The sequence below is a fragment of the Myotis brandtii genome, unplaced genomic scaffold, assembly GCF_000412655.1.
Source record: "Myotis brandtii unplaced genomic scaffold, ASM41265v1 scaffold32, whole genome shotgun sequence".
Lineage (NCBI taxonomy): Eukaryota > Metazoa > Chordata > Mammalia > Chiroptera > Vespertilionidae > Myotis > Myotis brandtii.
This window is the reverse complement of record NW_005362269.1, coordinates 14,253,837-14,264,588: the sequence shown is the minus strand read 5'-3', so window position 1 is coordinate 14,264,588 and position 10,752 is coordinate 14,253,837. Positions and strand designations below refer to the sequence as shown.

At 46.5% G+C, this 10,752-nt stretch overlaps 1 protein-coding gene across 1 annotated transcript in view; it reads right to left on the bottom strand.

Moving 5' to 3' along the window:
* Positions 1-10,752, bottom strand: part of WWC1 (WW and C2 domain containing 1) — a 126,668-nt gene that overhangs the window by 52,402 nt on the left and 63,514 nt on the right. Inside the window, 3 exon segments of the mRNA XM_005870618.2 lie at positions 2,436-2,515; positions 3,630-3,706; positions 10,429-10,632. Coding sequence (XP_005870680.1) covers positions 2,436-2,515; positions 3,630-3,706; positions 10,429-10,632 — 361 coding nt within the window.

Here is a 10,752-nt window from a genome sequence, read left to right as displayed (position 1 = left end):
CCCCAGTACTTAATCTATAAAGTAGGCAGAACAAAAACTTCTCTTCAGGCCTAAAGACAATGGAAGGAGGAGAATGAGGCACAGTGATAATCCTGGCATAGCCTTCAGTTCATCCGAGTTCCTTCCCAAGTTCAAGCAGGAGACTCGCTAGCGGTCACCCACCCCCTTACACTCACTGGGCCACCCCTGGATGCCAGGCACTGTCACGCATTTGGCGTGAATTTTCCAATTCCATCTTTACAGTTAACAGAGGGATGATGTCACTTTCCCAAGTTCCCAGGGAACTGGGATTCGAACCCGGGCCGTCACCTTTGGAGGCTGCATTCCTACCCCTCTGAGCCAAGGTGTGCATTAAAGCAGATGTTCCTGGCACGGAACACGGGGAGCTGGCTTCCGGCTGGAGCGTGGGCAGCCAGAGCTGCGCTGGAGTCGTATCAGGGCTGATATCAAACATCAGGAGGGCGGAGGGAGAGGGAAAAAATAGGAGGCTTGTCTTTGGGGTTTCAGCTCAGCTTACCAAACGACAAGAATTTTCAATGCTGCGACAGGGTGACAAAGTGGTAAAACAGGTTTGTGGTGGCTCAGAGCATAATGGGAAGGGTTCTCACCAGAAGCTCCTGAGGACCGCAGGAGGGGGAGGCGGGGGAGGACGAGCCCCTAAGGTGTGTGCTCAGAAGCTGCCCCACTGCTAAGCGGAGGCCTGAGGAGGCTACTTGCTCTGCAGGTCAAAAACAGGCATTTTCTAAGCTCACATCACTGCCCTCCACTGTCTGAGGCACTACTAAAGATTGTCAAGAAGCAGAAACAAAGTCCCTTATCTTTTTTTTTGTTCTTGTTAATCCTCACTCGAGGATATTTTTCCCATTGATTTTTTTAGAGACAGTGGAGGGGAGCGAGAGAGACAGAGAGAAAGAGAGACATCAATTGGCTGCCTCCTGCATGAGCCCTGGCCAGGTCCGGGGATCAAGCTTGCAACTGAGGCCCACGCCCTTGACCAGAATCAAACCTGTGATCCTTCAGTCCAAGGGCCGATGCTTTAACTGAGCTAAACCAGCTAGGGCAAGGTCCCTTATCTTAAAGAGATTAGAATCTGGTTTGAGAGACAGGATTGGTATACATAGGTATGCATATATAAATAGCATATTTACATAAGCACTTATATAGAAAACCAGAATTTATAATATAAAAAATGTCTTGTGTACAACCTTTAAGCCATACTTTCTAATACCTTGTGTTGGGGGGAGAAGGTTCATGGTGAGTCACCCCAGGCAGTGGGGGCTTGGCGGTGAGCGGGGGGTGGTGGGGAGGGATGTTAATAAGACCATCAGGTCCCTCAGCTGGTGGTCATAGTTCCCGAGACTAATAGGACTTGGAGGGAGCTATCCAATCCAAAGGCCTGGCACTCTGGCCACAGATAGATGGGAGTGGACTTGAGGTTCAGAGGATGAGTCAGGGAGAGAGCAAGTGACCACAGATGCCACTGTCTGGACAGAGTGACTTCCCTGGATTCTGAGTGAGATGTCGGTGAGCACAGAGAAAGCTATTGAATGTTCCCCCTGGAGCTTCCAAGAGAGCTAGCAGGCTCCTTTAGGATGACCGCCCGAGGAGCCCATGGGAGATGCTGGGCGTGCCCAATGCCTCAGTCTGGGTTATACGCGTGGTTAATAGTAACAGTAAACTCACACTGATTGAGCACCTACTAAGTGACTCAGTTTCCTCATCTACAAGATGGAGTGAGCTAAAAGAACATTCCTTACGGAGCGGTAGCCAGGATAACACGAGGTCACCCATGCAGAAACATGGAAGTGCTCCAGGCACAGGGTAACTGCTCTTGGTACAATCACGACAATGACAAAAACCCCAACAGAGCTCAAAAAGCCCCAACAGAGCTCTATCTTGCTTAGCTGCAAGATGGCTTCTAAAAGTGAAGAATTCATTTGGTCCAGGTTCCCTGGAAATTCCCAAGTCACCCCAAAGTACAGTGGGCATGGCATCCAGTAGTGCTTCCAATAACTCACTGTGGAAGATGCTTGTGCCCTCAGTGGAGCCCACCAGACAAAGCTCCGTTTTTGGGGCCGTGGGGGAAAGAAAAGAGCTGGTTTTGTTTTTGTGCACGTGGGATTCTGGTGGAGAGGATGAGACGGGGACACAGAAATGCTCAACACTTTTTTCTACAACTGGCTCATAAACCTCAACTGAACGGAGGAAGGGACCTTTGCCGGCTTCAGGAATTTAGGGGACGGTGCGAACTCTGTGCTCGTAAATGATTCCGCTTCTCTCTAAAACCCGAACTTGGTGATGGCACGTTCGGTAGATGCCAGTGGAAAGAACTGAGATCCAGTGATTAGAAAGCCACATTTCGAGAAGGGGGGGAGGGGAAGAGAAGGGGGCAGGAGGGGAGCACGTGGGGAGCCCGAGAGGGCAGGTGGACTCACTTCTGCAGGGTCTGGAAGCCATGCTCTTTGAACTGCAGCTCCTGCTGGAGGTGAACCATCTCCCTCTTCAGCTTGTTGACCTGGATGATGGAAGACCACACATGCGGCTAGGTCAGAGGCCATGTGGAGCTGCAAGCTGCTTCTCCCTGAGGGAAGCCCAGAGGACCCCCTTCCCTACCTGCCGCCCCTATATAATGACTCAGATCAACAACCCTTGGGTCATAGTGGTCACAATACCCCAGTGCTGCCTTGGTCTCTGCAGCTGCCCATTCAGTCGGCATCCCAGCTTGGTTGCCCTGCAGGTCATCCACAGCCAGCCCTCGCTCCAGGGAAACAGGAAGTGGACAGGAGCTGGCTGATGGGATAGGGCCTGGCCTTCCCCCTGCCTGGCTGGGTGACCTCTCTCAAGCCATGGCGCCTCTCTGAGCCTCCCTTTCCTGTTCTGGTGGATTATGGCAATTCCCAGAGCCGCGAGTTACTGAAAGCAGGTCCTGGGCATGGGAGTGCTGTGCATGGATGGAAAAAGAACTGCAATAACTTCAGGGGGAGACTTGGCCCGGGAGCCAGATCCGGCCAGCAGGAATGCTTTTGTTTGGCCTGCAGTGTTATTAAGTTTTAAAAAATTGGTTGCTAATAATTAAATATTGAGAAATTTCACATACTAAGCCTAGATATAGAGTTCTCTGAAAATACTAGAAGATCTGCCAACACCGAGCCCACATTCCTGCATGGCCACAGTAGGCTAGAGCTGAAATTCAGCTACCCTGGTAGACAGGGCTCACCTCTCTAGGTCACAGTCCCCACTGCTTCCTACTGCCTCCCCCTGCATCTCCTCCCTTTTATGTTTTCTTACAGGCATCTGAGTTTGTAGAACCTATCTGAAACTGAATTAAACCAGTGATCAAAATACTGGCTTTACCTTGAGCACCATGCTGGGCCTCAGTTTCCTCATCAGTAAAAGGTACCACGAAGTAGTTAAATAGGATCACGTAGGGCTAGCAGTAGCTAAGATAGCGCACTACACCACGAACCCTGGAGTATACCTGCGTCCCTGTGGCCCTGAGCAAGATAACGTCCCCCCTACGCCTCTGCTTGCTCATCTTTAAATGCAGATCTTGACAGGAGCTACTTCACGGGAGTAACCTAGGGCCTCCTCCGTGACCCCCATCAACAGCACAGACCAAGAGGCCCTACCCGGGATTTTGCAGTGGCAATTTCAGCTTTCAGGATCTCAGGGTCATACTTAGAGCTGGACGACGAACCAGAGACCACTGCAATGAAAAAGAAGAAAAAAAAGGTTCTGTAGAAGAAACACACTTTGGAAAAATTGGCTTATATGGCCATCTAGATAAACCCAGAAAGGAATGAGTATTCGTGAATAACCTAAATGTCCAACCATGTGGCGTATGTTAAATAAATATGGTACGTGCATGAAATGGGGACTATACAACGTATGTGATTTAAAATGATGGAGCAGAGACAATAGTGTGGTAGGCCAGGGGGGTAGAACATGGGGGTTGAAGGGGGTAAAGGTGGGGGAGGGACATCTGTAATCATTCAACAATAAAGATACATTTAAATAAATAAAATGATGGAGCAGAAGGATACAGAACAAGGAAAAATGTCTAAAATTTATTATTATGTAAAAACAATAGTTTATAAAAACCTATAAAAAAAGAATAACAAATTAGGAAAAAACACACAGTAAACAAATACACACATGCTACATCTAGAAAGACCAGAAAGAAATATACCAAAAAGTAACTAAGTACCCAATTAAGAAAGAGGCTGTCAGCTTCCCCTTTGTGTTCTTGTCCCCTCACTAACCCTCCAACAAAAAGGATTTTATATTTCAACAGGACCTTAGAGACCAGCTTTCAAGTCTCAAAAGTAGGTTTACAGTTGTTCCTATGAAAAATAATGTAATAATTAATAAATAATAATACAAGAGCCCTGGCCAGTGTGGCTCAGTTGGTTGAGCCTAGTCCCACTGGTTCGATTCCCAGAGGTCACGGTTCCAGGAGGCCACGGTTCGATTCCCGGTCAGGGCACATGCCCAGGTTGGGGGTTCAATCCCCAATAGGGTGCGTGCAGGAGGCAGCCAATAGATATTTCTCTCGTCCTCTCCCTTTCCTTTCTCTAAAATCAATAACAACATATATTTTTACAAAATAATAAGCCCAGCCGCGTGGCTCAGTGGTTGAGCATCAACCTATGAACCTGGAGGTCACAGTTCAATTCCAGTCGGGGCACATGCCCATGTTGCGGCTCGATTCCCAGTATGGGGTGTCAGGAGGCAGCTGATTGATGATTCCCTCTCATCATTGATGTTTCTATCTCCCTGTCCCTCTCCCTTTGTCTCTGAAATCAATAAAAAATATATTTAATTTACACACAAAACAAAAAATAAATATAATAAAAATAATAATACAAGAACTGTTTCATGCACTCACAAATATAAATCTACTTTTTTGCCCCATCCTGTATATGAACACAGTTTAATGGTCCAACACAGTAACAGGTTTTGTATATATAAATACATATATATGTATATAAATATATATATGCATTTCATAGAACCCTATCCCCAGATCTCATTCCCTAAAAGAGAACCATTTAAACGTGTTCAGCCAGTTTCTTGTGTTTAACAATATGTGTGTTTTGCTGCTTCTAGATTTTTTCAGTGTTAGGCGTTATTTTTAAACGTCTCTCTCTGGAGCAGTGGTTCTCAACCTTCTGGCCCTTTAAATACAGTTCCTTATGTTGTGACCCAACCATAAAATTATTTTCGTTGCTACTTCATAACTGTAATGTTGCTACTGTTATGAATCGTAATGTAAATATCTGATATGCAGGATGGTCTTAGGCGACCCCTGTGAAAGGGTCGTCCGACCGCCAAAGGGGTTGCGACCCACAGGTTGAGAACCCCTGCTCTGGAGGATAGAGGCTTAGGTTCCTCCCTTTCGCAGCCCCTATACCACACATCGTTTGGGTGGAAGCAAGCTTCAGTGTTTGCATTACTTTTACTCTGCAAACACTATTCGGGGCAGAAGCACGTAGCCGACGATGCTCACTTTTTCTTTCCGGCACATTTATTTTTTCTAGAGTTAATAATTGTCATTTTTATGACTGCCTACAAACTTATCACTGGTTCAACCTCACACTCTGCCAGTTATCTAAATCTCCTCACAGAGTCCAGGCCAGTACACCCCATTCTTCTTTTTAGCTCTGTCTTGCCAAGGCATGTGCCGGCTTCAGAGTGAGCTGCTTGCTCTCCGTGCACAGTTGGCATCCTGGGATCCCCTCCTTGCCACTCTCTTCTTTCCTAAATACCATGCCTTCCCCTCTGGGGCCTAGCCCCTCATTTTGGCAGGACACCAAAATGAGAAGGAAGTAAATTTTTTGAAATCTTGCATCTCTAAAAATACCTTCATTCTCTCCTACACTAGTTTATAAGTAGTTTTGCTGGATATAAAATTCTAGGTCGGAAATGACTGTCCTTAAATTTTTCAAGGCATTGCTCTATCGTCTTTTAGGTTTCCAGGGTCACCATCCATTCAGAAGCCCAGAGCTATTCTGAGTCCTAATCATTTTTCTAGGACCTGGTTTTCTCTTGGAAAACTTTTAGGATCTTGAATCGTTCCCAGTGTTTAAGTTGCACAATGGTATGACTTGGTGTGGTTGACTTTGATCCGTTGTGTTGGGCACTCCCTGAACCCTTTCAATCTAAAAACTCTCCTCCATTTGTTCTGAGAACTTGTTCTGAATAATTTCATTGATGCTTCTTTCCCCATTTCCTCTGCTCTTTCTGAACTTCTATTACTCAGTTTTCCTGGCCTGGTGCTTTATATTGTTCCCTTATTTTTCATCTCATTGTTTTTTCGTTTTGCTTTTCAGAAGAGTTCCTCCATTTTACTTTCTAGCCTTCCTTCAGATACTTTCATTTCTTCCAAAGTATTTTAATTGCCAAAGGCTCCTTTGTGTTCTCTGTGGGTCCCTTTTATAAAATGCAGCATCCTGTTCGTGTTTCATGGTTGTGTAGTTTTCTTCTCCATGCACACTCCCTGTTCCCTCCAAGGCCTTCCCATCGCCATGTGTTTGTTTTAATCTCTTATTTTTCCTATTCGAGGCTTTCCTCGGGCATCTGGATCTCAGCTGCCGGCTCACATCTAAGGATGGGGGCCCTAAAAGCTGGCTGGATTGGAGCTTGTTGACTGGGTGACGGGGTACGTGATTTGGCTGTACTGCTTCATCCAGGAATCCTCAATGTCAGTATCTTTACATCTTTTCTCTTTTTATCTCTTTTCTCTGTTCAGCTTTCCCCAGACTCTTCTACTGTCCAGCCTGGGGGGGCAATAGCCTGGCACCAGTCTGGGAACCGAGCGATACCTGGGGGCTGGGGTCTCAAAATCCTGCCTGTCGACGTTCCCTTAATCACCACATGTTCAGTCTGGTGCAGCCCCGCGGTGAACCTGCCTTGTGTCCTGCAGTCCAAACTCTCTTTTGTTCTCTCCAAAAAATAAACCTCCCGTCTTTTGCAGTTTGGGGCTGGGCAGTTACCAATTTGGGGAGGAGATCAGGTGGTCTGTTTCAGAAGCAACTTTCATCCAATCCTCTTACTTGAGACCCTCCTCACTTCATTCCCAATTCCACTCCCAGAAATAGGTGCTTCTCCTAATTCACAAGTCTTCTGCAGGTGTTTTTTAAATATATTTTTTATTGATTCCACAGAGGAAGGGAGAGGGAGAGAGAGATAGAAACATCAATAATGAGAATCATTGATTGGCTGCCTCCTGCACACCCCCTACTGAGGATCGGGCCCACAACCCAGGCATGTGCCGTTGACCAGAATCGAACCTGGGACCATTCAGTCTGCAGGCCGATGCTCTATCCATTGAGCCAGACCAGCTAGGACTGTAGGTGTTCTTTACAGATTATAGTGTTGTTGTTTCCATTACCAGCCCATTTTTTTCTTTTCTCAGATAGGTCTGTCTACCAGATAGGTTGTCACCTGTCCCTCTGCCTTCCAGCTTCCACATTATACAGGGTGGGCAGAAGTAGGTTTATAGTTGCTTATATAGAAAATAATTCATAAGTAATAACATAAGAATAAATTCAGTTTTTCACATACAACTGTAAATTTACTTTGGCCAAACCTTGTATTGCTACTTTGTTCTCCAAGTCTCCTTGTCCCTACGTGTGTATGCTTTTAAAGATCTTTTTCTAATCTTTTCCTAGTTTCAGGAGTCAGTGAAATCAGGTGGGTAGTTCAACTGGCATTTTTAACTGTAAGGCTCCCAATAATTTATTTTTCCAATTTCCTCTAACCTGTAGTGAGGAAGGAACACGGTGAGGTCCAAAAGAACCCAGCTCTTCTAAGTTCTCACCTTTCAGGGGACGGGAGGACCCCAGTGTAATGCAAGAACCTTGGAAGCTGACTGGCTGATGTGCATTAAATGAAGAGAACTGGTTTTGAGGTCAGATGCTCCCGGGTATGAAGGCTAGCTCTATCCCTTTTTACCAATGTGACCAGGAGGAAATGACTTCCCTTTTCTGGGCCTCAGTTTCTTTACCTGTAGCATGAGAACAGCAGCATCTTGCACGACTGTACGTGTCTATGTGTGTGTGCAAGTGGGGAGGGAGGTTACTTTAAATGACACATGTAGAGTGCCCCCAGCACACTGCCCTGCAGGAATAGAACAGGTACACACTAAATGGTAGTTCTCGTCTCCTTCTCCATCAAGCTAGGGATTGTAGCAGGAGTGACAACAAAGTCTCCATCCCCAGGGCAGGGCCCACAACAACCAAGCGCAGGTGGCAAAACTCTCACAGGCCCTGGCATGCCATCTGCGTTAGAAGCCAGGCATGTGGCCTCACCGGTCTATCGACGTGCTCAAGAGCTGGACTTAGAAGGCAAACCTGGATTGTAAAACCCAAAGACAGTCATGAGGAGGCTTGGGCCACCTCTCTCTAACTGGGGACGCTTGGGCTGGGGGATGCCCCAGTTCCTGGCTGGTTTGGATCTCACATCAGGTTACCTGAGATGACCCTAGTCCCTTCAAATATAAGTTCTGTGTGTGTGTGTGTGTGTGTGTGTGAATCCTCATTGGAGGATATTTTTTCCATTTGTGTTAAGAGAGAGTGGAGGGGGGGTGAGGGAGGGAGGAGGGAGGGAGAGAGAGAAACATCGATGTGAGAGAGCCACATGAATTAGTTGTCTCTCCAATGCAACCCACGTTTCCTAGAATCAAACCCACAATCTTTTGGTTCAAGGGCCAGTGGTCTAACCACTGAGAAACACCGGCAAGGGCCAGGTTGAAGTTCTTTAACATTCAAAACAGTGGTGTCTTTGAGCCTGATGGTGCTCTTGGGAACACCCGGAAGTCACATGATAGGACTGCATCATTAACTTCCTACCAATGATCATGAGTTCAATCTTACTGGTTCCAAGCATCTGTTCAAAATTTTTGTCATGTCAATGAATTAATAATATCAAATAATAACTGTGATTATATGAGAGCTTAAGAATACGACAGGTACTATTCCAAGCACTTTACTGTTGTTAACTACTTTCAGCCCCATAGCTAAAGGTGATACTGTTATTATGTCCACTTACACGTGAAGAATCTGAGGCAGAGGGAAGTGGCATAACTTGTGTGAGGTCACACAGCTAGTAAGTTGCATATCCTGGATTTGGACCTGGGCAGTCCAGCTCCAGAGTCCATACTCTCAAGACATTATGGAAAGTGTTTTCAACCAAAAAAAATATTTATTCAGCCATTAAGATGTTCTAAGGTAATCATGTTACCTAGACCAGTGGTTTTCAGCTGGGAGAATTTTGCCCCAGAGGACACATTTGGCAACGTCTGGAGACATGTTTAGCTGTCACAACTTGGGGTGGGGGTTACTTCTGGCATCTAGTGGGTAGAGACCAGGGATGCTGCTAAAGGTGCACAATATATAGGCCCCTACGAGGAAGACTTATCTGGCCCAAAATGTCAGTAGTATTAAGGTTGAAAAACCCTGGCAGGCAAATACGGAAATGCAGACAGACAAATAAGCAGATATATTGTGATACATGCGATGAAGAAATAAACAAAGAGCATTACTGAGGCTAACTTCGGGGAGGGGAGTTGTTACAGTAAGCCTCTCAGAGGCAATGAAGGATAAAACTGGAAGGATGAGAAGGAACCAGTTGTGCAAAAGGATCAACAGAAAAATATTCTAAGCCGGGGAACAGCAAGGACGAGGGGAAAAGTTGCAGGGCAGACTACCGGAGCAGAGGGTGAGCCTAATGACTGACAGCATGAGATGGGGTGGGCATGGATGGCAGGGGCCATGAAAAGAGCAATGAGAAGTCACTGAAGATTTTTTTTTTTTTAATTGTAGTAAAATAGCCCTGGCTGATGTGGCTTAGTTGTCCCAGGCACCAAGAGGTTGTCAGTTTGATTCCCAGTAGGGGGCGTGCAGGAGACAGCGGATGAATGTTTCTCTGTCATCAATATTTTTCTCTATCTCTCCATCTCTCAAATCAATAAAAACATATATATTTTTAGAAAGTGGTAAAATATATATTTAACATAAAATTTACCACTTTAACCACCTTTAAGTGTACATTCATATTGTCCAAGCATCACCACCATCCATCTCCAGAACTTTTTCATCTTCCCAATCTTAAACTCCAGAGCCATTAAACACTAACTCTCCATCCACCACTTCTCCAGCAACTGAAGGGTTGTAAATAAGGAGATAATGTAACCTGGCTGGCATTCTGAGATGATGACGAATGACAGAAAATGGAAGGAAAATGGCAAATGAATCACGGCAGGGCACAGGAAGAGATGGTTGGCACAAGGAGTGGAGAAAGAGGAAAGTGGGCAGATCTGCAAGGCAGTACAGGCAGGACTTGGGGCAGCCATTCCCTCCCCCCTTTGTGGTGGTGGAGGGTGGCCCTGGTGGTGGTGGTGCCGGGCGGGGGGTGGGGGGTACTCACAGCTGACCTGGGAGCCCAGCTTGTGCTCCCAGACGGCATGCAGCTGCTGATACTCCTGCTGTGCAAGCTCCAGACGCTGCCGCTTCACCTGGTAGATCTCCTTCTGTGCACTCAGGGCCTCCTGGGCCACCACCAGGTAATCCTTCAGCATGTGCTCCTGCTCCCGCCGCCATTGCACCCGGGGGTCCTCGATCTGAGTGGTTTCTGGAACAGACCCCAGAGACTCTAGGTCAGCACCTCACAAGTATCTGTTGGGTTGGTGGCCTGTGGCATCCACTACCAGAAAACAAGAAGCATAATGAATAGCAAACCACAATAAATGTG